At 41.5% G+C, this 25,608-nt stretch overlaps 1 protein-coding gene across 2 annotated transcripts in view; it reads left to right on the forward strand.

The window, feature by feature from the left end:
* LOC135461466 (prominin-1-A-like) overlaps nucleotides 1–25,608 on the forward strand; it is a 64,048-nt gene that overhangs the window by 21,330 nt on the left and 17,110 nt on the right. For both annotated transcript variants that reach the window (XM_064738577.1, XM_064738579.1), the window contains exons 10-24: nucleotides 793–869; nucleotides 1,326–1,399; nucleotides 3,291–3,437; nucleotides 4,184–4,313; nucleotides 5,919–6,004; nucleotides 7,616–7,697; nucleotides 8,596–8,739; nucleotides 11,506–11,607; nucleotides 13,135–13,233; nucleotides 13,910–13,960; nucleotides 15,685–15,765; nucleotides 16,736–16,804; nucleotides 17,044–17,133; nucleotides 18,167–18,297; nucleotides 22,028–22,084. In XM_064738577.1, the coding sequence (XP_064594647.1) occupies nucleotides 793–869; nucleotides 1,326–1,399; nucleotides 3,291–3,437; nucleotides 4,184–4,313; nucleotides 5,919–6,004; nucleotides 7,616–7,697; nucleotides 8,596–8,739; nucleotides 11,506–11,607; nucleotides 13,135–13,233; nucleotides 13,910–13,960; nucleotides 15,685–15,765; nucleotides 16,736–16,804; nucleotides 17,044–17,133; nucleotides 18,167–18,297; nucleotides 22,028–22,084 (1,420 nt within the window). The remainder of the gene's footprint in view (nucleotides 1–792; nucleotides 870–1,325; nucleotides 1,400–3,290; nucleotides 3,438–4,183; nucleotides 4,314–5,918; nucleotides 6,005–7,615; nucleotides 7,698–8,595; nucleotides 8,740–11,505; nucleotides 11,608–13,134; nucleotides 13,234–13,909; nucleotides 13,961–15,684; nucleotides 15,766–16,735; nucleotides 16,805–17,043; nucleotides 17,134–18,166; nucleotides 18,298–22,027; nucleotides 22,085–25,608) is intronic.

Consider the following 25,608-nt stretch of genomic DNA (forward strand, 5'->3'; position numbering starts at 1 on the left):
ACCTTACATCGCACTTGTAATGTACTGTGCCAACAATTGCTGTTCCATCATCAGTTATTATTGTTGTGACTTTGCCTCACACTTGTAATGTACTGTGCCAGCAGTCGCTGTTCCATCATCAGTTATCATTGTTGTGACCTTACATCGCACTTGTAATGTACTGTGCCAACAGTTGCTATTCCTTCATCAGTTATCGGGGGCCTCCGTGGCTCACTTGGTTACTGCGCGAGCACAGCGTAATGACCCAGGTGCCTCTCACCAATGCAGTCGCTGTGAGTTCAAGTCCAGCTCATGATGACTTCCTCTCCGGCCATACGTAGGAAGGTCCGTCAGCAACCTGTGGATGGTCGTGGGTTTCCCCCGGGCTCTGCCCAGTTTCCACCCACCATAATGCTGGCCGCCGTCGTTAAGTGAAATAATCTTGAGTATGGCGTAAAACACCAACCAAATAAATAAATAAATTCATCAGTTATCATTGGTGTGACTTTACCTCACGCCTGTAATGTAATGTGCCAACAATTGCTGTTCCTTCTTCAGTTATCATTGTTGTGACTTCACATCACACTTGTAATGTACTGTGCCAATGATCAATGTTCAGTCGCAAAATGAGTCCTCTGCTAATCGGACAGTGGTTGGTTTTTTCACCCTTAGAACACAACTTTCATCTCCAAACTCAAATTATTAAGATTTGCATAAAGATTGAGAAACGTACATTTTCATCGGAGTGTTTGTGAATTATGTGTTCGTCTTGCCAAGGCTCCTTTCATCATTATCCTCTAAAAAATATTTCAGAGGCAGTAAATATAGCCAGAAAGATTCGTGAGGATATCAAGAGTGCCCTTGAATCAGTTCAGACACAGCTAAAACAGGTAATCACTCTAAGATCACTGTCAGATAGTTGACAAATTGAAAAAATAAGGCTGACTTGCATCTGTTGTGTAGCATGCTTTATTCTCGGCAAAGTCATATATGTACCTGTGTAATTAGTGTGGACTTTATGTCAGGTAGTTTAACTGGTACCAGTACCTGAAAAATTTAAATACAGCTGGTGTATACTGTATGTCAGGAAACTTGTCAGTAGGCCTACTCTGGGATAGTAGCATCTTCTGTCCAGTAATGGATTTCAGGTGATTCATTAAATAATCCATTAATCAGGTGATGTAATTAGATTCGTCATGTAATCTGAATACATTGTTAAGCTGAACTTATTTCCTGTCCATTGATTGTCACAATGTAAATGTCGATGAAATTGGTAAATATACATATACTGTTCTACTGTTTCTGGATGTTGAGGAATATAATGATTTAACTGATATTTTTTTTAGGTTAAAATTCCAGCATCAACCCAGAGATCATTAAATGATGCTAAAATAAGGGTTGATGAGTATGGGAAATACTGGTGAGTGTTGATCAGTATGGGAAATACTGGTGGGTTGATGAGTATGGGAAATACTGGTGTGAGAAAAACTGGTGAGTGTGGGAAAAACTGGAGAGTGTTGATGAGTATGGGAAATACTGGTGGGTTGATGAGTATGGGAAATACTGGTGGGTTGATGAGTATGGGAAATACTGGTGTGAGAAATACTGGTGAGTGTGGGAAATACTGGAGAGTGTTGATGAGTATGGGAAATACTGGTGGGTTGATGAGTATGGGAAATACTGGTGTGAGAAATACTGGTGAGTGTGGGAAATACTGGAGAGTGTTGATGAGTATGGGAAATACTGGTGGGTTGATGAGTATGGGAAATACTGGTGGGTTGATGAGTATGGGAAATACTGGTGTGAGAAATACTGGTGAGTGTGGGAAATACTGGAGAGTGTTGATGAGTATGGGAAATACTGGTGAGTGTAAATGAGTATGGGAAATACTGGTGAGTTTTGATGAGTTTGGGAAATACAGGTGGGTGTTGATGAGTTTGGGAAATACTGGTGAGTGTTGATAAGTGTGGAAAATATTGGTGAGTGTTGATGAGTGTGGAAAATACTGGTGAGTGTTGATAGGCATGGGAAATACTGGTGAGGTTTGATGAGCGTTTGAAATACTGGTGAGTGTTGGTGTGTTTGGGAAATACTGATGAGTGTTGATGTGTGTGGGAAATACTGATGAGTGTTGGTGACTGTGGGATATAATGGTGAGTGTTGATGAGGATGGGAAATACTGTTGAGTGTTGATGAGTGTGGAAAATATTGGTGAGTGTTGATGAATATGGGAATAACCAATGGAAATACCGATGAGTGTTGATGAGTGTGGGAAATACTGGTGAGTGTTGATGAGTGTGGGAATGAGTGTGGGATTGAGTGTAGGAAATACCGATGAGTGTTGATGAGTGTGGGAAATACTGGTGAGTGTTGATGAGTGTGGGAATGAGTGTGGGAAATACTGGTGAGTGTTGATGAGTGTGGGAAATACTGGTGAGTGTTGATGAGTGTGGGAAATACTGGTGAGTGGTGATGAGGATGGGAAATACTGGTGAGTGTTGAGTGTGGGAAATACTGGTGAGTGTTGATGAGTGTGGGAAATACTGGTGAGTGTTGATGAGTGTGGGAAATACTGGTGAGTGTTGGTGAGTGTGGGAATGAGTGTGGGAAATACTGGTGAGTGTTGATGAGTGGGAAATACTGATGAGTGTGGGAAATACTGGTGAGTGTTGATGAGTGTGGGAAATACTGGTGAGTGTTGATGAGTGTGGGAAATACTGGTGAGTGTTGATGAGTGTAGGAAATACCTTGTATGATTCTTGTAAATGAATAACTATTCTCTAAATATAGTAGAAAATCGTCGTTATATGACTGAAAAATTGTTGAGTACGACGTTAAACCCCAGGCACTATAGTAGAAAAAAAAATTAACTGACTTGGCCTGTGCTCTTCATTGCTTGAAGATTAACCTGGTACTCACTGTGCTAAATTCGTCAGTAGCCACATATCTGCTAACAGAGTCACATGTAGTTTATGTGCACCACCAAACCAGTGAGGTAAAGTGCAGCTGGAACCCTGCCTCCTCATTGGCTTACCAACAACACTAATTACAGTTAGTCTAATTATAGGTCCACAATGTGCTGATGAGAGAAGTACAGATTTTTCTTGCTTTTCCCTCTTTGAAAACTTGTACATGTAGTTTCTTGATGGCATGTTAGAATGTTTATGATAATAGACGAACGCATGTTATGTGAACAGTTACAAGCTCCCCTGTTGTATACATATGCCAACTCTAAACTGTTCAGTAAATACTGTTGTGTGAACTTTGTGATACAAGTTCTAAATTATTGGTATTTGTACATTTTTCCAAAGGTGGTATGCAGGGATTGGTATCAGCTGTCTGTGCTTGCTCATCGTCGTTTTCCACTACTTTGGCCTGCTGTATGGGTTTTGTGGAGAAAGGCCGGGGGAAGACGCACAGTGCTGTCACCGAGGCATGGGTGCAAACCTTCTCATGGCGTGAGTACAATGTCTGCAGTGTTGATCTCACACCTTTAAACCATGACCACGTCACACCTTTAGACCATGACTTCATCACCTTTATGCCATGACTACATCACTTTTGCATCATGACTACCTCACACCTTTACACCATGACTACCTCACACCTTTTCACCATGACTACCTCACACCTTTACACCATGACTACCTCACATCTTGGGGCCTCCGTGGCTCAGTTGGTTAGCATGCTAACGCAGCGTAATGACCCAGGAGTCTCACCAATGCGATCACTGTGAGCTCAAGTACAGCTCATGCTGGCTTCCTCTCCGGCCGCATCTCCTCTCTGGTTGCTGGGAAGGTCTGCCAGCAATCTGCGAATGGGTTTCCCCCAGGCGGTTTCCACCATAATGCTGCCCGCCGTCGTATAAGTGAAATATTCTTGAGTACGGTGTAAAACACCAATCAAATAAATAAAATAAATACCTCACATCTTCACATCGTCACGCCTTTACACCATCAGATTTATGATGGTGATAGTAGTTTGTAGAACATCCACCTTGTAACTGGGTGACCGGTGGCTACTTTTAAGATTCTATGTGTCACAAATCATCCTCCTTCAGTAACCTGTAACTTCATCTATCACAGATATCACTAAAAATATGAAATAAGTAATGTGATGGACTACCTGAAAAATAAAGTACACACAGGTTTTCTGTATATTCTGAGGTAGAAACTCAATTGTCAGGATGTGCGTTTGTTTACAGGGGTGTTGGTTTCAGTTTCCTCTTTGGCTGGCTGCTCATGCTTGTCACAGTGATACTTTTCATTCCCGGAGGTGTTGTGTACACTGAGGTGTGCCGCTACATGAACAGTCACAACCCACAGGAGCTCCAGGTAAGTTACAGCAGGGTGTTTCAGGTACACTGAGGTGTGCCGCTACATGAACAGTCACAACCCACAGAGGCTCCAGGTAAGTTACAGCAGGGTGTTTCAGGTACACTGAGGTGTGCCACTGCAGGAACAGTCACAACCCGCAGGGGCTCGAGGTAAGTTACAGCTGGGTGTGCCAGGGACACTGAAGTGTACCGCTACATGAACAGTCACAACCCACAGGAGCTCGAGGTAAGTTACAGCTGGGTGTGTCAGGTACACTGAGGTGTACCGCTACATGAACAATCACAACCCACAGGAACTCAGGTAAGTTACAGCAACGTGTGCCAGGTGCACTGAAGTATGCCACTGCATGAACAGTCACAACCCACAGGAGCTCGAGGTAAGTTACAGCAGGGTGTGTCAGGTACACTTAAGTGTACCGCTACATGAACAATCACAACCCACAGAGGCTCGAGGTAAGTTACAGCAGGGTGTGTCAGGGACACTGAGGTGTACCGCTACATGAACAGTCACAACCCACAGAAGCTCCAGGTAAGTTACAGCTGGGTGTGTCCGGTACACTGAGGTGTACCGCTACATGAACAATCACAACCCACAGGAGCTCGAGGTAAGTTACAGCTGGGTGTGTCCGGTACACTGAGGTGTGCCACTGCAGGAACAGTCACAACCCACAGAAGCTCCAGGTAAGTTACAGCTGGGTGTGTCCGGTACACTGAGGTGTGCCACTGCAGGAACAGTCACAACCCACAGGAGCTCGAGGTAAGTTACAGCTGGGTGTGTCCGGTACACTGAGGTGTGCCACTGCATGAACAGTCACAACCCACAGAAGACCCAGGTAAGTTACAGCTGGGTGTGTCCGGTACACTGAGGTGTGCCACTGCATGAACAGTCACAACCCACAGGAGCTCGAAGTAAGTTACAGCTGGGTGTGTCAGGTGTACCGCTACATGAACAGTCACAACCCACAGGAGCTCGAGGTAAGTTACAGCAGGGTGTGTCAGGGACACTGAGGTGTACCGCTACATGAACAATCACAACCCACAGGAACTCCAGGTAAGTTACAGCTGGGTGTGTCAGGGACACTGAGGTGTGCCACTGCATGAACAGTCACAACCCACAGGAGCTCGAGGTAAGTTACAGCAGGGTGTGTCCGGTACACTGAGGTGTACCGCTACATAAATAATCACAACCCACAAGAACTCCAGGTAAGTTACAGCAGGGTGTGTCAGGTACGCTTAGGTGAGGTGCTACATGAACAGTCACAACCCACAGGAGCTCGAGGTAAGACACATCTGTGTCTGTCAGGTATGCTGAGCTGTGCTGCTATATGAACAGTCAACCTGCTTAATTCATGTTCTGTTGCCCATCTACAAAATAATCTGGCGTAACAATTAGTATGGGGATTTTTGTCTTCAGTGCATGTCATTAAGAGAAGAAATCCACTGCTGTCAGTTATCTGCAGTAAAACTAAAAGTAATGTGATAAAGATTTTTTGTTTTTTCCCCTTATAAGTGGTTTTAATACAATCATATCTCAATGTAGTTGCCAGGGTGTTGTAGATTAATTTACCACCAGCGTGAGAGAATGATGGCATCTGTGTTTTAGGTTCTGGATTCTCTGAGTGACCTGTTGGACCTGTCCAGTCTATACAACAGCACTGAGAGGAAGCTGACCCTGGCCTCCATCCTTGAGTGTGTACTGCTGTATTCGTATGCCACTGCTTAGTTGTGTACTGGTGCTGTACTCGTATGCCACTGCCTAGTTGCCTACTGGTGCTGTACTCGTATGCCACTGCTTAGTTGTGTACTGGTTCTGTACTCATATGCCACTGTTTAGTTGTGTACTGGTGCTGTACTCGTATGCCACTGCTTTGTTGTGCACTGGGCTGTACTTGTATGCCACTGCTTAGTTGTGTACTGGTGCTGTATTCGTATGCCACTGCTTAGTTGTGTACTGGTGCTGTACTCGTATGCCACTGCTTAGTTGTGTACTGGTTCTGCACTCGTATGCCACTGCCTAGTTGTGTACTGGTGCTGCACGCGTATGCCACTGCTTAGTTGTGTACTGGTGCTGTACTTGTATGCCACTGCTTAGTTGTGTACTGGTTCTGTACTCGTATGTCACTGCCTAGTTGTGTACTGGTACTGTACTCGTATGCCACTGCTTAGTTGTGTACTGGTACTGTACTCGTATGCCACTGCTTAGTTGTGTACTGGTACTGTACTCGTATGCCACTGCTTAGTTGTGTACTGGTGCTGTACTTGTATGCCACTGCCTAGTTGTGTACTGGTGCTGTACTTGTATGCCACTGCTTAGTTGTGTACTGGTGCTGTACTTGTATGCCACTGCCTAGTTGTGTACTGGTGCTGCACGCGTATGCCACTGCTTAGTTGTGTACTGGTGCTGTACTTGTATGCCACTGCTTAGTTGTGTACTGGTTCTGTACTCGTATGCCACTCGTATGCCACTGCTTAGTTGTGTACTGGTACTGTACTCGTATGCCACTGCTTAGTTGTGTACTGGTGCTGTACTTGTATGCCACTGCCTAGTTGTGTACTGGTGCTGTACTTGTATGCCACTGCTTAGTTGTGTACTGGTGCTGTATTCGTATGTCACTGCTTAGTTGTGTACTGGTGCTGTACTCGTATGCCACTGCTTAGTTGTGTACTGGTGCTGCACTCGTATGCCACTGCCTAGTTATGTACTGGTGCTGTACTTGTATGCCACTGCTTAGTTGTGTACTGGTTCTGTACTCATATGCCACAGCTTAGTTGTGTACTGGTGCTGCACGCGCATGCCACTGCCTAGTTGTGTACTGGTGCTGTACTTGTATGCCACTGCTTAGTTGCGTACTGGTGCTGTACTCTTATGCCACTGCTTAGTTACAGTACTTATACAGCTTCTCATGTTTTGTTTTATCAGTTTGTAGTTTTTTATGTTGTCTGTTAAATTTTTCAGTTTTATGTATTTTCAGTTTCTCAGTTTTGTGTATTTATAGTTTCTCATTTTTTCATGTTGTGTATTTACAGTTTTTCAGTTTTGTGTATTTACAGTTTCTCAGTTTTGTGTATTTACATTTTCTCAGTTTTGCGTATTAACAGTTTCTGAGTTTTGTGTATTAACAGTTTCTCAGTTTTGTGTATTTACAGTTTTTCAGTTTTGTGTATTTACATTTTCTTTGTTTTGCGTATTAACAGTTTCTCAGTTTTGTGTATTTACAACCTCTCACTTTTTGTGTCTATTTAAAGTTTCTCAGTTTTTAGGCTGTTTATTTACAACTTTTCATTTTTTTGTCTTTACAGAGATTGCGAGAATAACACCAGTGTTTATGAAGCTCTACAGTTACAGCATGTGTTTGATATACAAAAATATCTGAATTTAACAGTAAGTCAGTAATTTAGTTCCATTTACATAGTAACTGTTACAAGTACATATGTACCTGTAGATCTTAAAATGTTTCTCACATGTTATATGTTACCAGTACAGTTAACTTTAAGTGCGTGTCCTTTCCTGGGAGCTGTCTATGGTCGAAGGGTATGTCCTCCCTCAGTTCAGATTTCCAGCTCATCCAAAATGAGATCTGATGTGGAGATCCAGAGCATGCAGCATCAGCTACAGTGTCACGTCTTGTGGTTTAACATGAATTTGTACCCTTGGGGTGCTTACAATTATCCGGAAGCACTGCTGTCGCCATCCCATGGGGACTAATCATGTGACGAGAGCAGCGAATAATGTCACGATTGGCAAAGCTATATGTAGTCTGGTGACACTAGTGTTTCTAAACCATAACTTTTAATAAGCGCCTTTGGTTTCCTTCGAGCTCTGTGTTGAGTCAGTTGTTAAGACAGGAATCAAGTACATACATGAGTATAAGGCAGCTTTACCGGACGAGTGACAGCATGTTACTTGTATCAACTTGTTAATCTCTTCTTCCAGTCCCTAGGACACAGGATGTGCGATTTCAAACCAGATTTTGTTCAGGGGATTTGGAAATTTCCCATCTCCCGCAGGTTGTAGCACTTTGGTGAACGTGTGCACAAACTAATGTTCTTTGTAGACCACTTGTCTTCCACCAGTATAATGTGCAAATCTGTATGTCACCTGTGGGAAAGTTTTCCAATAACTTGCCAAAGGTATCTGGTTTTCCTCGAGCACTTTAATTTCCTCCACCTACATGTACATGTACAGTGTAAATGCTTGAGTATATACAAGATTCTTGAGTATGGCGTTAAGCTAAAGTCAAATAAATAAAATAATTGAATGTTGTATACACTGTGCTCAGGACCTGGACAAGATCCTGGATGAGATCAGCCTTGTGAACCTCCAGGTGGACGAACTGACTGTGCCTCCTGGTCTGATTGATGCACTGAAGAAGTTTGGAGAGGCTGGTTTTCAGGAGATAAATACAACAGAGTACAAGAGTCAGGTAACAGAGAGCTTGGCTATCTAATTTCTGTTTCACACATCTAATCTGGCTTCATTTGGCAGAACCAGAGCTCATGGAAGGACATCCCTGGATGGATCACATATCTTGTGCCGAATTGTTTTTGTTTAAAATATCTATGGAGAAACACTTAGTCTCTTTTAATGACTAGAGTAGATTGTAGGCATTATTCCATTTCAAATTATTACCTATAAAGGATGTCAGAGGATCACCAACTACGTTGTCGGCTTAATAGTACATTTAGGGTAGTCATTTCATGCATTTCTATCTTTTATTCCACATATTCATGTTTGAATCACAAATGACAAAGAAGTTAATTGCCCAGCCATAAGGCATTAAATCTGATAGTTTAGGTTTGTTTTTCTTTGCCCTCACTGATTGAGAGATGAGTGTACAAGCACTGACATCATGGCTGCTGTGTGTATCATGGCTGCTGTGTGTATCATGGCTGCTGTGTGTGCCATGCATTGCGCCATGCCTGCGGTCTCCCCGTGTATCACCATATGAACCAGTAGTATGGCACAGTCATGTTCTAGTTGATCCTGTTGAACAACAACATCATTGTAACATAACTGAAGTAACGGGGAAACTGTAGGGGAAAAAAAGCACTACATATATGTGTGTAACTGAGATATTAACCCTTTGTTTGTCCATGGCAGGCCAGAATGGTGAGTACAGTAGAATGTCGCATGGAGTGCACAGTCGCTTGTCAGGAGACAAAATCTTTTGCTTGTAATTTGTTGGTAGACTGTGCATGTGTCAAGCTTTTTCAGGATTTTCACCTTCCCACCACCTGCTTCAGACAGTGTGATTATTTAATCAACAGTTTAACAGTATTCTGTTCAACTGCTTGATTTTCCGATCTGTCAGTCACTCCACGTTCATTACAGCAGAACTGAATGCTGAAAGTTGTAAAGAGGGCATTGTTAAAGATTGGTCATGTTATATTATGGCAGGAAAATTATTCCCTTTCGTCAGATGTATAGATTTTCCAATAGTAAGACAGCTCCTGAACACAATTCCTCTTTGCCGTCAGAGAGTAATGCGATAAATGCACAAAATTATTTCTTATGTATGCATAAACATGCATGTTGTCCAAGACCTCCAAAATTTCTCATTCCTTCATTAGCACGAGAATTGCCAAAACTGTTCTCATTTTTCCATTAACATAATTATTGTCTAAACCATTTTGATTGGTCCTTCAGCATAAATGTGATTTTTGTGGAAGACCATTCTGGTTGACCTTTTAGCGTGTTTATGGCTGATAAAGAGCATTATCATTGATTGTTTCAAACAATTGCTGACCAGGACCATTTTCATTTTCCCATAAATTTTCATTTTGCTATTAGTGACTTCAGTAATGTTTCTTTTTGCATGAGCCCTTTATGACATCATATGTGCAGATTGTGAAAACCTGCTAAGAGAAATAACGTTAGCATAAGCTGTCATCTACATGTTGGCCTACAGGTAGTTTGGTGGAGTGCATGTTTTAGTTCATTCAGGGTCGGTTGTTGAGGACCAACAGGTCACTTGTACCTTCTAACAAGAAGAGAGCATTTTCAATACATTTATATTGTACAAAAGAAGGTATACTTGCATGAAAATACATTATCTCCTCTTAATAGTAGAAGTAGTGTTTTTTTCACATTTCCGTTACTAAACCATGGTGGACATCTCTAAATATATAGTTGTTATGGTTAGAAGAAGTGCATGGTGACTACTACCTTCATATAGAGAAATTCTCACTAATACTCTTCTTGCTAGGAGCTGTCAGGATTTTTCAAAACTTCAGTACATGCAGTTGTTCAGTTTAGAAAACATCCATTGGCAAGCACATATATATTGTCAAGGTTGCCACATGTAAATATGGCATGGAGATCTTAAGCATGATAATGATACATCAGTTCTGGCATGCCAATTTGTATGCATCTCAGTGCAAAGGTGTGATGCACATCATGCATGTTCAATTAAAGGATCATTTACACCATCATTTTTTGCATGAACCATCATTTTTACCATGGAGTTTACCAGTAAAGGATCATGTCCATTGTCATTGTCGAATTTTAATGACAATAAATGGTGAACGATACACGTATGGCCTTTTGTGTAATCTAAGATTTGTTAAAGACCACTTATCTTCCACGAATATGGTGTGCATTAAGTAGCTGTGCATTACTATTGGGAAAGGTCTGTTGTACACTGTTTACTTCGGTTTTCTCCACCCAAGAAGATGACTGCCATAGTTTGAGGGAAAAGTTTTTGATTATCCTGTTAAACAATGCTTGACTAAATAAATAAATGGTCTGCATGATGGATATAGTGGGAAGGATACTTCGCACCATAACTTCACCATTGACCACAGTTGTTACATCAGCAAACTCTACATGTGGATGAGGTATTGTTGTGATGACTCTCTGTAGCCCATATGACATGCCTGCAAGCTGTAAAGACCTCACCGTCCTGTGCACCTGACCGCGCGCATCCCTACTGAACAGGGCTACAGTACTGGGTGTATATGTAGCGAGAGGGCATACCAGTGTATATTAAGTCAGGTGTCTGGTTGTTCCTAGTGAAGGTATTTGCCTATTAACCCAAGTTATTTTGTTTATACTTTTCTAGGAGCTGATAAGCTATGGCCAGTGGTTTCTGTATATTTATCCCATATCACATTTCATAGCTGTTGTACGAGATTTGCGAGATGTACATAGTCCTGTTGCTTGTTATTGCTCATTTCTCTGGATATTTCAGATCGACCAGAACTTGACCTCAGTGAATCTGTACGACCTTGCCTCAACATTGGAAAGGGTGGGCACACAGCTGGCGAACAGTAGTACTAAAAGCCTACACGGGGTATGTCCATGTGCAAAATTCTCCTGAAACAAGTTGGTTGATAGCTGATAATGATCACAGGCACCTGTTGTAGTTAGTGGTTAAGCATCACTGAGTAGATATTAATTGCAAACTACAGTATGTATCATTTACATATAAAGTTACTCTAACTGTAAAGTTACTCTCTGAAAACTAGTATTACTAGTTGTGTAGTGTACCTGCTGTGTGTGAGGTAAAACATGCTGTGACCACATGCAGTACTCACACTGTACAGATACTGTGTCTGTAGTGTTCCTGTATGTGCTGTGTGTGACCAGATGTACTTACACTGTACAGATACTGTGTCTGTAGTGTACCTGTATGTGTTGTGTGTGACCAGATGTACTTACACTGTACAGATACTGTGTCTGTAGTGTTCCTGTATGTGCTGTGTGTGACCAGATGTACTGACACTGTACAGGTACTGTGTCTGTAGTGTTCCTGTATGTGCTGTGTGTGACCAGATGTACTTACACTGTGCAGGTACTGTGTCTGTAGTGTTCCTGTATGTGCTGTGTGTGACCAGATGTACTTACACTGTGCAGGTACTGTGTCTGTAGTGTTCCTGTATGTGCTGTGTGTGACCAGATGTACTTACACTGTACAGGTACTGTGTCTGTAGTGTTCCTGTATGTGCTGTGTGTGACCAGATGTACTTACACTGTACAGGTACTGTGTCTGTAGTGTACCTGTATGTGTTGTGTGTGACCAGATGTACTTACACTGTACAGGTACTGTGTCTGTAGTGTTCCTGTATGTGCTGTGTGTGACCAGATGTACTTACACTGTGCAGGTACTGTGTCTGTAGTGTTCCTGTATGTGCTGTGTGTGACCAGATGTACTTACACTGTACAGGTACTGTGCCTGTAGTGTTCCTGTATGTGCTGTGTGTGACCAGATGTACTTACACTGTACAGGTACTGTGCCTGTAGTGTTCCTGTATGTGCTGTGTGTGACCAGATGTACTTACACTGTACAGGTACTGTGCCTGTAGTGTTCCTGTATGTGTTGTGTGTGACCAGATGTACTTACACTGTACAGGTACTGTGCCTGTAGTGTTCCTGTATGTGTTGTGTGTGACCAGATGTACTTACACTGTACAGGTACTGTGTCTGTAGTGTGCCTGTATGTGTTGTGTGTGACCAGATGTACTTACACTTTACAGGTACTGTGTCTGTAGTGTTCCAGTGTGTGTTGTGTGTGACCAGACATACACTGTGCAGGTACTGTGCCTGTAGTGTACCTGTATGTGTTGTGTGTGACCAGATGTACTTACACTGTACAGGTACTGTGTCTGTAGTGTTCCTGTATGTGTTGTGTGTGACCAGATGTACTTACACTGTACAGGTACTGTGTCTGTAGTGTACCTGTATGTGTTGTGTGTGACCAGATGTACTTACACTGTACAGGTATTGTGTCTGTAGTATGTGTTATAGAAAACATGAAACATGCAATTACTATCAGTTGTACTTACCTGTACTTACCTGTATTGTTTCTGTATTCTGACAGCCAGATCATCAAGGTGACTTAAACAGAACACTGCACAACCAATCTGCCCAGCTGCGTAGGATTTCTGACACCATCATCGGGCAAATGAAGATACAAGTGGTATGTCTTATCCCAAAACCACAGCCCATCCCTACCCATCTCCTCCTCTCCTTCTTCTAGCTTCTACATCTATATCATGGGACCATCACAGGTTTTGAAATAGTGCATAACAATGAAAGTGGAGAAAAATTTGATTGAAGAGGGAAATGTTTAAGTGAAAATTTCTTGAGCATGGTATTCAACAGTGATCAGGTAAATATTACAAGAAATGTTGGTTTGGTTTCTTAAATAAAAGCTTACCACTTCTCTGGCAGAACTTATCTGCCCAAACTTATCTGCCCAGTGTACTTTGACTAACAGTATCATGTTTGGTGTCTTCAGCATTGCGTTTCAGTGACACAACTCTTTACTGATTGACCCTAAATGTTGATATACTGTGACTGAATGGGGTGTCCTGTCTGGTGTCTTTAGCATTGTGTTTCAGTGAGGCAGGTTTGTACTGATCGATCCCTGGTGTCTTTATACTGTGACTGAGGGGGGTGTCCTGTCTAGTGTCTTCAGCATTGTGTTCCAGTGAGGGAACATTGTAGTAGAACATATGGATACACTGTCAGGTAATTGACAGAATTAGTGTTTAAAGCAAATTGTAAAACCAAGTCAACAAAACTTAAAAGATTTTGAATCAGTTGTATTTGTGACATTCAGACAAGAAAGTAACATGTATGTTTCATTTCAGACTATCCTAAATGATTCTGTGAACAATCTGGAGACAAAGATCGACATGAAGGTAGGACAGGTGACAAAACATGTCCCGTTGTAGTTCTTCAGAAGTCATTGTATTGAACACACTGCAAATATACCAGTAATTATACATTCCACCAGAAATGTGAAATAGTAATCACGTACCACTTTACCAATTGATGGATGTAAATTGGTGAGTGTCATCCAGCTCTAGCAGTAATTTTCCACTTTACCAAATGATGGATGTAAATTGGTGAGTGTCATCCAGCTCTAGCTGTAATTTTCCACTTTACCAAATGATGGATATAAATTGGTGAGTGTCATCCAGCTCTAGTGGTAATTTTCCACTTTACCAAATGATGGATGTAAATTGGTGAGTGTCATCCAGCTCTAGATGTAATTTTCCACTTTACCAAATGATGGATATAAATTGGTGAGTGTCATCCAGCTCTAGCTGTAATTTTCCACTTTACCAAATGATGGATATAAATTGGTGAGTGTCATCCAGCTCTAGCTGTAATTTTCCACTTTACCAAATGATGGATATAAATTGGTGAGTGTCATCCAGCTCTAGCTGTAATTTTCCACTTTACCAAATGATGGATGTAAATTGGTGAGTGTCATCCAGCTCTAGCGGTAATTTTCCACTTTACCAAATGATGGATGTAAATTGGTGAGTGTCATCCAGCTCTAGCGGTAATTTTCCACTTTACCCAAATGATGGATATAAATTGGTGAGTGTCATCCAGCTCTAGCGATAATTTTCCACTTTACCAAATGATGGATATAAATTGGTGAGTGTCATCCAGCTGTAGTGGTAATTTTCCACTTTACCAAATGATGGATATAAATTGGTGAGTGTCATCCAGCTCTAGCTGTAATTTTCCACTTTACCAAATGATGGATATAAATTGGTGAGTGTCATCCAGCTCTAGCTGTAATTTTCCACTTTACCAAATGATGGATGTAAATTGGTGAGTGTCATCCAGCTCTAGTGGTAATTTTCCACTTTACCAAATGATGGATGTAAATTGGTGAGTGTCATCCAGCTCTAGCTGTAATTTTCCACTTTACCCAAATGATGGATATAATTTGGTGAGTGTCATCCAGCTCTAGCGATAATTTTCCACTTTACCAAATGATGGATGTAAATTGGTGAGTGTCATCCAGGTCTAGCTGTAATTTTCCACTTTACCAAATGATGGATGTAAATTGGTGAGTGTCATCCAGCTCTAGCGGTAATTTTCCACTTTACCAAATGATGGATGTAAATTGGTGAGTGTCATCCAGCTCTAGTGGTAATTTTCCACTTTACCCAAATGATGGATATAAATTTGTGAGTGTCATCCAGCTCTAGCGGTAATTTTCCACTTTACCCAAATGATGGATATAAATTGGTGAGTGTCATCCAGCTCTAGCGGTAATTTTCCACTTTACAAAATGATGGATATAAATTGGTGAGTGTTATCCAATTCTACCAGTAAATTGATGAATGTTATCCAGTTCTAACAGTAATTTTCCACTTTACCAAATGATGGATGTAAATGGGTGAGTGTTATCCAATTGTACCAGTAATTCTCCACTCTTACAAGTGGTTCATGTAGAATGGTTAATGCAATACCATAGTACCAGTAGTTTTCCATTCTACTTATTCATTGGTGTAAATGAGTGTAAGATAATCGCATTTTGGAACACATGAAAGCTTGTGAGTTGAGATTTCAGACAGGCCATTTTGCATGATAACTGCTTTCCAAATCCTTTCAATTACAGAGTGTAACAGAGCAGCTGATTAACTCAATACAAGAAGCTGAGAATAAATTCAACACAAATGGCACAGATATCCTGAAAAATGTAAGTAAATAGTTGTTTCATCTCGGCTTTGTGAGTCTAGGTGAGGCAATTTGTAGTAGAGGGAAGAGTGTAATGTTGTTAGTGTTGATATCAGTGTACAGTCAGGTGTTGCTGTTTAGCTTGGGTGTGAATATAGGTGTACATATTCCTGTTTAGCTTGGGTGTGAATATGGGTGTACAGTCAGGTATTCCTGTTTAGCTTGGGTGTGAATATAGGTGTACAGTCAGGTGTTGCTGTTTAGCTTGGGTGTGAATATAGGTGTAGTCAGATATTCCTGTTTAGCTTGGGTGTGAATATAGGTGTACAGTCAGGTGTTGCTGTTTAGCTTGGGTGTGAATGTAAGTGTACAGTTACGGGTTCGTGTTTAGCTTGGGTGTGAATGTAGGTGTACAGTCAGGTGTTCCTGTTTAGCTTAGGTGTGAATGTAAGTGTACAGTTACGTGTTCGTGTTTAGCTTGGGTGCGAATGTAAGCGTAACGTCAGGTGTTCCTGTTTAGCTTGGGTGTGAATGTAAGTGTACAGTCAGGTGTTTGTGTTTAGCTTGGGTGTGAATATAAGTGTACAGTCAGGTGTTCCTGTTTAACTTGGGTGTGAATAAAAATGTACAGTCTGGTGTTCCTGTGTAGCTTGAGAGTGAATGGAAGTGTACAGTCAGGTGTTCCTGTTTAGCTTGGGTGTGAATATAAGTGTACAGTCAGGCGTTCCTGTTTAGCTTGGCTGTGAATGAAGTCTTTAGACTAAATGAAGATATGCAGTCAGTGACATTGGGATCATTCATAGCTTGTTCAGGCGGATGTATTGTTTAAATATGATGTTAAAAGAAAGTGATTTGCTATGTTAACTTTCCATTTTTAGTTCACATGTACACATTTTGGGGTTTAATGGTCATATAATTCCTAGAACGGCCAATTGTGGGCATTCTTCTTAAATGATAGACATAATGGCACTGTTTCTGTATTCTGTCCTCAGATTCTACCTGAGGAGACTAAGAAGGTGAAGGAATCGGTGAGCTCATTCGCTCAGGATGTCGCTCATCAGGTGAGATACCTTTACACATAGGTAATGTTTTCTCAGGTAAATATGACAAGGCTGATAAACAAATACAAAAGTTAGAGTCAAAGTCTCATTAACACAGGAACTCTTTTTTTCATTGAAATAATTTGTGACATATTCCTTTAACAGTTTACAGGTCATATGTTTCCTAGAAAACCACTGTTCTAGGATATTTATGGTTATAGATTTTGTTTTTATAGGATTGGAATGTTTGTTGTTCTCAGATAACGAAAGAAGTGGGGAAGTGTAGGCCAGTGTATGATGCTATATATTCTGTCAGTGATGTGGCCTGTAAGGATGTCCTTAATCCTGTGGTGAGTGATCACCAGCAACACTAAAGACACTGCTTAATTTAATATTACATAAAATGCTGCTCAATTCAATGTAACACCAAACACACTGCTCAATTCAATGTAACACTGGTCAATTCAATGTAACACACTGCTGTATTCAATGTAACACCAAACACATTGCTCAATTCACTCTAACACCAAACATACTGCTCAGCTCAATGTGACACTAAACACACAGCTCAATTCAATGTAACACCAAACACACTGTTCAATTTAATGTAACAGACTGCTCAGTTCAGTGTAACACCAAACACACTGCTCAATTCAGTGTAACCCCAAACACACTGTTTAGTTCAATGTAACACCAAACACACTGCTCAATGCAATGTAACACCAAACACACTGCTCAATTCAATGTAACCTCAAACACACTGTTCAATTCAATGTAACACCAAACACACAGCTCAATTCAATGTAACCTCAAACGCACAGCTCAATTCACTGTAACACCAAGCACACTGCTCAGTTCAGTGTAACACTGCTCAATTCAATGTAACAGACTGCTCAATTCAATGTAACAGACTGCTCAATTCAGTGTAACACCAAACACACAGCTCAATTCAATGTAACACCAAACACACTACTCAATTCAGTGTAACACCAAACACACTGCTCAGTTCAATGTACATGTAACACCAAACACACAGCTCAGTTCAGTGTAACCCCAAACACACAGCTCAGTTCAGTGTAACACTGAACACACTGCTCAATTCAGTGTAACGCCATAGACAGTGTTCAGTTCAGTGTAACACCATAGGCAGTGTTCAGTTCAGTGTAACACCATTTCGTTCGTGTTCAGTTCAGTTTGTGGGGGGACCCAACGACCATTCCTATGTTGCTAAATAACCCCAGTTATAACACTGGGCAGACGGGTGAAATCCTGGACATGGTTGAGATCAAATCCTAGGCCGTGCTAGGACCCACTGGAGTGGGGATCAGGAATACAACACTATCAGAATTCACAGAATACTTGTAGCTTTGTGTTTTATTTCAGAATGGCTTCTGGTTTAGCCTGGGCTGGGTGCTGTTTTTTATCATTCCGAGCATCATACTGGCTGTGAAATTGGCAGGTCTGTACAGGAAGGAAGATGAATATGTGCCTGGTACACGCATCCTGGATGACCTGTAAGTGACCTTGTTCACTTCTGTCTGTATAACACCACCTTTATGACACAACTGTTCTCTGTAACATTCTTCTAAATGATATCCAAGAACAGCAGTGGTTTGATTAAAGAATTAACATATCATTTTGTAAATATTGGGAAGTCATATCAATATTTTTATGAAACTCTGACATAATCTAACAGTTGACGACTGTCTGAGAAAATCAAACACATTGGTGTAAATGAGTGTTTATTCCTGCACCCAGGTCCCCATACAGTGAACTCTGACCCCAGGTGATATATATATCTGCATGACTTGTCAGTTACACACACATGGCATCAGGGATAAGGGAAGGCATGGCATGTATCTGGATTGTACCATGGAGGCTCGGCTTCAATAGTCACTGCCAGATTAAGGCTAGACAGGCCGCCAGGTGCAGAAGTTACACCTAACGTACCTTCTCATTAATTACGGACACATTGTCAGAAACTGTATACCATAGTGCTTTGTGAGGGCTGTTGTCTTAAGTAGTAAACTCTCTGTGGGGAGGAGGGGATTACCGGTAGTCAATCAGTGACAAGCTGTCCCCACACCTCTGTCACGCCTTAGTGAGCCTCACCATCTTGGCATGAGGGTTAAGGACCGAGAAACAGACTGCCGTTTTTTTAAACATTCACTTTTTTCCATTGAACGTTTGTAAGAGGCAGGGATGGACTAAACACGTGTGTAATTACTGGTACTGTCCCAGCAAACAGAACGATTATCGGTGCCTCTCCGCCTGTATTTCAGCCCACATTGTCGTTGGCCTACTTACCCTGCATTTGACACAGATAACATTCAAACTCTTCGATGAGTATGTGAAATGGCTAGGAAATAACAACTTTTTAAGTCTTCCATTACAGTTCTGTCACTTTTAAAGGCCATTTCTGTCACAGCAACATGTGGTGTGTGTTAGTTGCACGATCCTTACATCTATGCGTCGAAACAGACATCAACCTATAAGAACGTTCCAGGTCAGTCATCGCAAAGCTAGTTCCCAGAATTCCAGCTGAAAGTTGGGGGTGATGGCCAAAAAGCACATACATGTAGTACACATAAACAGCACTAGAATTGTACAGGGGGTGTATGTTTTTGCGATTTACAGCAAGGTAAATACTCACATACTTTGCAAACGTCAAATGCAGTAAGAAGAAGAAATTTTGAACAGAAGTCCAACAATAGCAAAGTTAGTGTCTGAATGTTTGTAAGCCTGAGTGATTTTACTTGGTGGATTCAACTGATACTGTGAGCCAGGCACTTGGAGACTGTTCCATTCACCATAGGGTTGATTGACTAATTCAAGTTAGTTAACAGTGCTTTGAGATTTTTTCGCTGAGTAATCGCCAGCCCTCTAATACTTTAAATAACATGGCTGAAACCTAAACTTACCATCCACATGAAGCATGGGCTGGTGTTGGAAACTCCTGTTCATCAAGCCCTGCTTCCCGTGTACATACAAGCTGTGAATTTCCATAATATTTTAATGATGCTTTATGTTTTGAGTTTGTTATCTGGTAATAATTTCTAAAGCCACTACCTGTGGCAGTTGTTCTGCATGCGGTCTTGATTTTTTTAATCAGTATGCACTTTGCATATTTTGACTTACTAATGTTCAACTGAAGAGTTTGCCATGATACTTCAGTTCAGTTGAAGTCGGAATGAAAGGAGTGAGGTTTCCAATTGAAGGATGTTAAGGTACCTGCTAATGTATTTATTGAGACCATGTGATACTCTGCATCATTTGTAACTTTTGAGCATACCTTCAGAGTGATTAGTAGATAAGTACACATGAGAATTTGGTAATTTATTAGGACACAGAACATATATGTATGGTCTTGCATCACCCATGTCCCGGACCTGCAGGTGGCAGATGAAATGTACATGGTTTGGGTTCTCGTAGGGGAACTGGGAAATCAGGTCTTTCATCATATCAGTTGGATCTAACTACTTTAACTTTGCTGTCCAGGCAAACATTATTTACAAACTTTCTGTCAAATTAGCAGTGAATTTCACAGCAACACGTATGTACTCAGAGGTCGATATTCTCTGAAGGTCATCTGATACGTAATAAAAGTACAAAGCCCATTGTAGCTAATTTAATGACATGTCTACATGAATGTACATTCACTACTAACTTTTTCTTGAAATATGTTAATTAATATGTTACAAACTATATCTTTTAAATTAATCTGAAAAGGGTCCATCCTCCTCCCCTCCTCATTGAGACTCAGCTGTCAGATTTATGTCATGTTCCCGTGTTTTACCCACATTTGTAAGGCAGCATTGTTAATTCAGTGATCAAAGGGAAGTCTACCTACAAGTTGGACACACGTGTTTCAGGTGTTTTATCCACATTTATAAGGCAGCATTGTTAATTCAGTGATCAAAGGGAAGTCTACCTACAAGTCGGACACACGTGTTTCAGGTGTTTTATCCACATTTGTAAGGCAGCATTGTTAATTCATTGATCAAAGGGAAGTCTACCTACAAGTCGGACACACGTGTTTCAGGTGTTTTATCTACATTTGTAAGGCAGCATTGTTAATTCAGTGATCAAAGGGAAGTCTACCTACAAGTTGGACACACATGTTTCAGGTGTTTTATCCACATTTATAAGGCAGCATTGTTAATTCATTGATCAAAGGGAAGTCTGCCTACAAGTCAGATGTGCGTGCTTCAGGTGTTTTATCCACATTTGTAAGGCAGCATTGTTAATTCATTGATCAAAGGGAAGTCTACCTACAAGTCGGACACACGTGTTTCAGGTGTTTTATCCACATTTGTAAGGCAGCATGGTTAATTCATTGATCAAAGGGAAGTCTACCTACAAGTCGGACACACATGTTTCAAGTGTTTTATCCACATTTATAAGGCAGCATTGTTAATTCATTGATCAAAGGGAAGTCTACCTACAAGTCGGACACACGTGTTTCAGGTGTTTTATCCACATTTGTAAGGCAGCATGGTTAATTCATTGATCAAAGGGAAGTCTACCTACAAGTCGGACACACATGTTTCAAGTGTTTTATCCACATTTATAAGGCAGCATTGTTAATTCATTGATCAAAGGGAAGTCTACCTACAAGTCGGACACACGTGTTTCAGGTGTTTTATCCACATTTGTAAGGCAGCATGGTTAATTCAGTGCTTAATTTAATGCATTCATGTTCCGCTCCTATATGGTCCCCAAACACGAGTGGGGAGGAAGTCCAGTTGTCGGTACATTCAAGACAATCCTGCGGATATAATACCTAATACAGTAGGGTGCTGAATGTTTCCCTGTAAATAATGCCACACAACCAATGACTAAGTATCGGATAGCATAGTTTGTAAAACCCAGCCAGGAAACGACATGGTGAGTGTTTTGGGTAAGGAAATGGCAAATAGATAATGTTACTATGTTAATGTTCTGGTATCAATATTTTTGTCTTTTATTTTTTTTTTAAACAAGCTTGTATACTGAGAAGTAACAAGCTGTGAGGAAATATCATCGGCTATGAGCGCTTCACAGAGGATTTCTGCGATCTACCCGCTTACGTCCAGTGTGTCTCAATTAGCGAGTGTCTGTAATCATTGAGAAGGTGCGGTAACTTCAGTGCAGTAATCTAGACAAGGTTAAGGCAGTGGTTTACTCATGACTGAAAAAATTTATGAAAATTTGTTTTTGTTTTGAAGTTGAATATGAAGTGAATGGTTAAATCTTCTTTGACAGACATCCTGAAACTTATTCCAACGGTGAGGCGCACAGTGACACCATTCCTCTCACCAGGTAGGTCATGTGATACCCCTGTTGTCTCTGTAACCACAACTTTACATGTACTGTTCCCCTTTCTCCATATCTTCTGTTCTGATGATGACATTTAATGTCAAACACTTATGGAGACATGTCAGCCTCCATATGAAAGTTGAGATCTCAAACATATGAAACAAAAATGGAAATGAAAACCTGATAAACTTAAAGAGTAAGATTCACACATTACAAGCTCACATCCATGTATTGAGCTACAGGAACAAAGTGATGATCTTCACTCACAAGTCAACGCTGGTCAGTGGTCATTTGGTGGCCCACATGTTCAGATACATGTAACTGGACACAAAGCAGATAATGAATTCTGTACAGAAGGATTGGCATGTTCGGAACCCAAACAGCCCAGTGGCTGGAGGTTCTTAGAAGTTTGCATGGTAGTTGATAGGCCAGGCCTGTTTCTGGATCTCACTCCGCATGGCTTACAATGCATCTAGCATTCCCAAGGAACAACCCTCTGTTAGAGAAGATATCTGTACATATTAACCCAGTTCTAGTAACCTGTTAAAAACTGACATTTGCATGGGTGATTTCCTGATAGAACTGATCACACTGGTCATAGCATTTAGGTGTAACAACTAGTCTGGCCTGAAAGCTCTAACTTTGATATGTTTATTTCACATAACAGCCTCTATCTCTTGTCCAGTTATGTTCTGTGATACAGATGTGCGTGTGTACTGATATACCAATAGTTTGTTTAGATGACAAAGCTTTAATGCGGGGTACTCCATTCTTCTAATGGTAATATGTGTGTATTCTGCTGTCAAATGGATTGTGTGCTTTGGCTGGGGGTGAAATATGATGGTCATGTCTGTGTATCAGCCATGCGGAGCTGACAGTTGGCATGGTTACCTCATATCCGATCCTATGACCCTATGTATTGACCCTATGTGGGAACTGGCCCTATTGGGGAATTGACCTTGTGTGGGAACTGGCCCTATGTGGAAACTGGCCTTAAGTGGGAACTGGCCCTGTAGGGGAACTGATCCATTATGGGAACTGGTCCTATGTGGAAACTGGCCCTATGTGCGAACTGGCCCTGTCCGGGAACTGATCCAATGTGGGAACTGGCCCTATGTGCGAACTGGCCCTGTCCGGGAACTGATCCAATGTGGGAACTGGCCCTATTTGGAAACTGGCCCTATGTGGGAACTGGCCCTAGTTGGGAACTGGCCCTATGTGGAAACTGGCCCTAGTTGGGAACTGACCTTGTGTGGGAACTGGCCCTATGTGGGAACTGATCCAATGTGGGAACTGGCCACATGTCGCAGATCACCTTTGTTCCAGCTGACCCTTTTTTTAAATCAGCCCAATGTGGGCAAATGCTCAAAATGTTCCCCTGTTAAACCCAGGTTGTGAAGTGCTGATATTCTCTGAAAATGTGTTCAGCCGTAATATGCCCAATGAAGTGCATGTATTAGACAGTAAAACATATGCCCTGTACTATTTGCAGAATGGCCTGCTCCTTTTTTTGTCATCTGTCTAACACAGATACTGAGGGGCGTTACTTTAGTATTAAAGCAGATTGTTAAACTTGTAATCCCAAATGTGTAGTGTTTAAAGGTAGACACTAACTCATGGTCAACAAGTTAAGTTAACATTACACTTCTACCCTGCTGACACTTGATAAAACTGTAGGACATCAAGAACAAGTCTCCCAGAAAAATATGGACCATTTTAATGTTATCTGCTGTTGTTCGTCATAAATGTTCTTCCAAGTACTTAATGATAGTGGTCTGAAAATGGGTACATTGAATCTTCACACACTGACACTTTGGAGCTCTGACACTCTGGAGCTCTGACACCCTGGAGCTCTGACACCCTGGAGCTCTGACACCCTGGAGCTCTGGTACTTGGAGCTGTAGTTTGGACAAGATTTTATAACTGTGAGATTCTCTGTCAAATTTTGTCACCCATGAACAGTAAAGTACTGTATTTAATCAGGAAATTGGAGCATGTTTCATGTAGTTCAGTTAATGATGCCAAAGTGCTGTTCTGCTTCCTGGGTGACAGAGTTGTCTCCCTTCTCAAAATCTACTGTGATGGACAATGCTCACTGCAGTATTTCCGAAAAAAGAATTAGTTTCCATGAGGGTTGATATGACACAGAATGCATATCATGTACCAAACATATAAAAATCAAATGATTGAAAACCCGATTATCTTTAATGTTTCGTAAATTTTGATTTGATTGCTATAGATACCCCTATGGATATATCACTGGCATAAGGGGCTTATTCCCGTGAGTTGAACAGTGTTGTTGACAGTGTCGTGCCTACATTGGAACATTATTTTGATCTCTTTCAGTGCTGTTGTTGTTGTCCATTGTTTACTTTATCCCAAGCCAGCGTTTACATCAGACAAAACTATTTCTGCTTTTCCTCTGCAATCTGTCTCGTACACGTACATCTAGGTCAGTCTCTACATGTTCTTATGGTGAAAAAGTGCTGGGTCAGCAATGTACTGTAAGAGAAGGCAGTGCATGGTTGTTGTTGCCTATAGGTGACTGCTTTATGTCAGCAGCCGGCCTGTCCCTTGTCTAGCTGTGCCTCGTCTCTTACCTGTTTATCTCTAGGTGACCTCACTGTGACAGCAGCCGTTGGATCTGTTCTGTCCATTGTCTAACTGTGCCTCGTCTCTTACCTGTTGGCCTCTAGGTGACCCCTCTATGACAGCTGCCGTTAGATCTGTTCTGTTCCTTGTCTAGCTGTGCCTTGTCTCTTACCTGTTGATCTCTAGGTGACCCCTCTATGACATTAGCTGTTAGATCTGTTCTGTCCCTTGTCTAGCTGTGCCTCGTCTCTTACCTGTTCATCTCTAGGTGACCCCTCTATGACAGCAGCCGTTAGATCTGTTCTGTTCCTTGTCTAGCTGTGCCTGGTCTCTTACCTGTTGATCTCTAGGTGACCCCTCTATGACATTAGCCGTTAGATCTGTTCTGTTCCTTGTCTAGCTGTGCCTCTTCTCTTACCTGTTGATCTCTAGGTGACCCCTCTGTGACATTAGCTGTTAGATCTGTTCTGTTCCTTGTCTAGCTGTGCCTCTTCTCTTACCTGTTGATCTCTAGGTGACCCCTCTATGACATTAGCTGTTAGATCTGTTCTGTCCCTTGTCTAGCTGTGCCTCGTCCCTTACCTGTTGATCTCTAGGTGACCCCTCTATGACATTAGCTGTTAGATCTGTTCTGTTCCTTGTCTAGCTGTGCCTCGTCCCTTACCTGTTGATCTCTAGGTGACCCCTCTATGACAGCAGCCGTTAGATCTGTTCTGTTCCTTGTCTAGCTGTGCCTCTTCTCTTACCTGTTGATCTCTAGGTGACCCCTCTATGACAGCAGCCGTTAGATCTGTTCTGTTCCTTGTCTAGCTGTGCCTCTTCTCTTACCTGTTGATCTCTAGGTGACCCCTCTGTGACATTAGCTGTTAGATCTGTTCTGTTCCTTGTCTAGAAGTGCCTCTTCTCTTACCTGTTGATCTCTAGGTGACCCCTCT

The sequence above is a fragment of the Liolophura sinensis genome, chromosome 1 (assembly GCF_032854445.1).
Source record: "Liolophura sinensis isolate JHLJ2023 chromosome 1, CUHK_Ljap_v2, whole genome shotgun sequence".
NCBI classification, from domain to species: domain Eukaryota; kingdom Metazoa; phylum Mollusca; class Polyplacophora; order Chitonida; family Chitonidae; genus Liolophura; species Liolophura sinensis.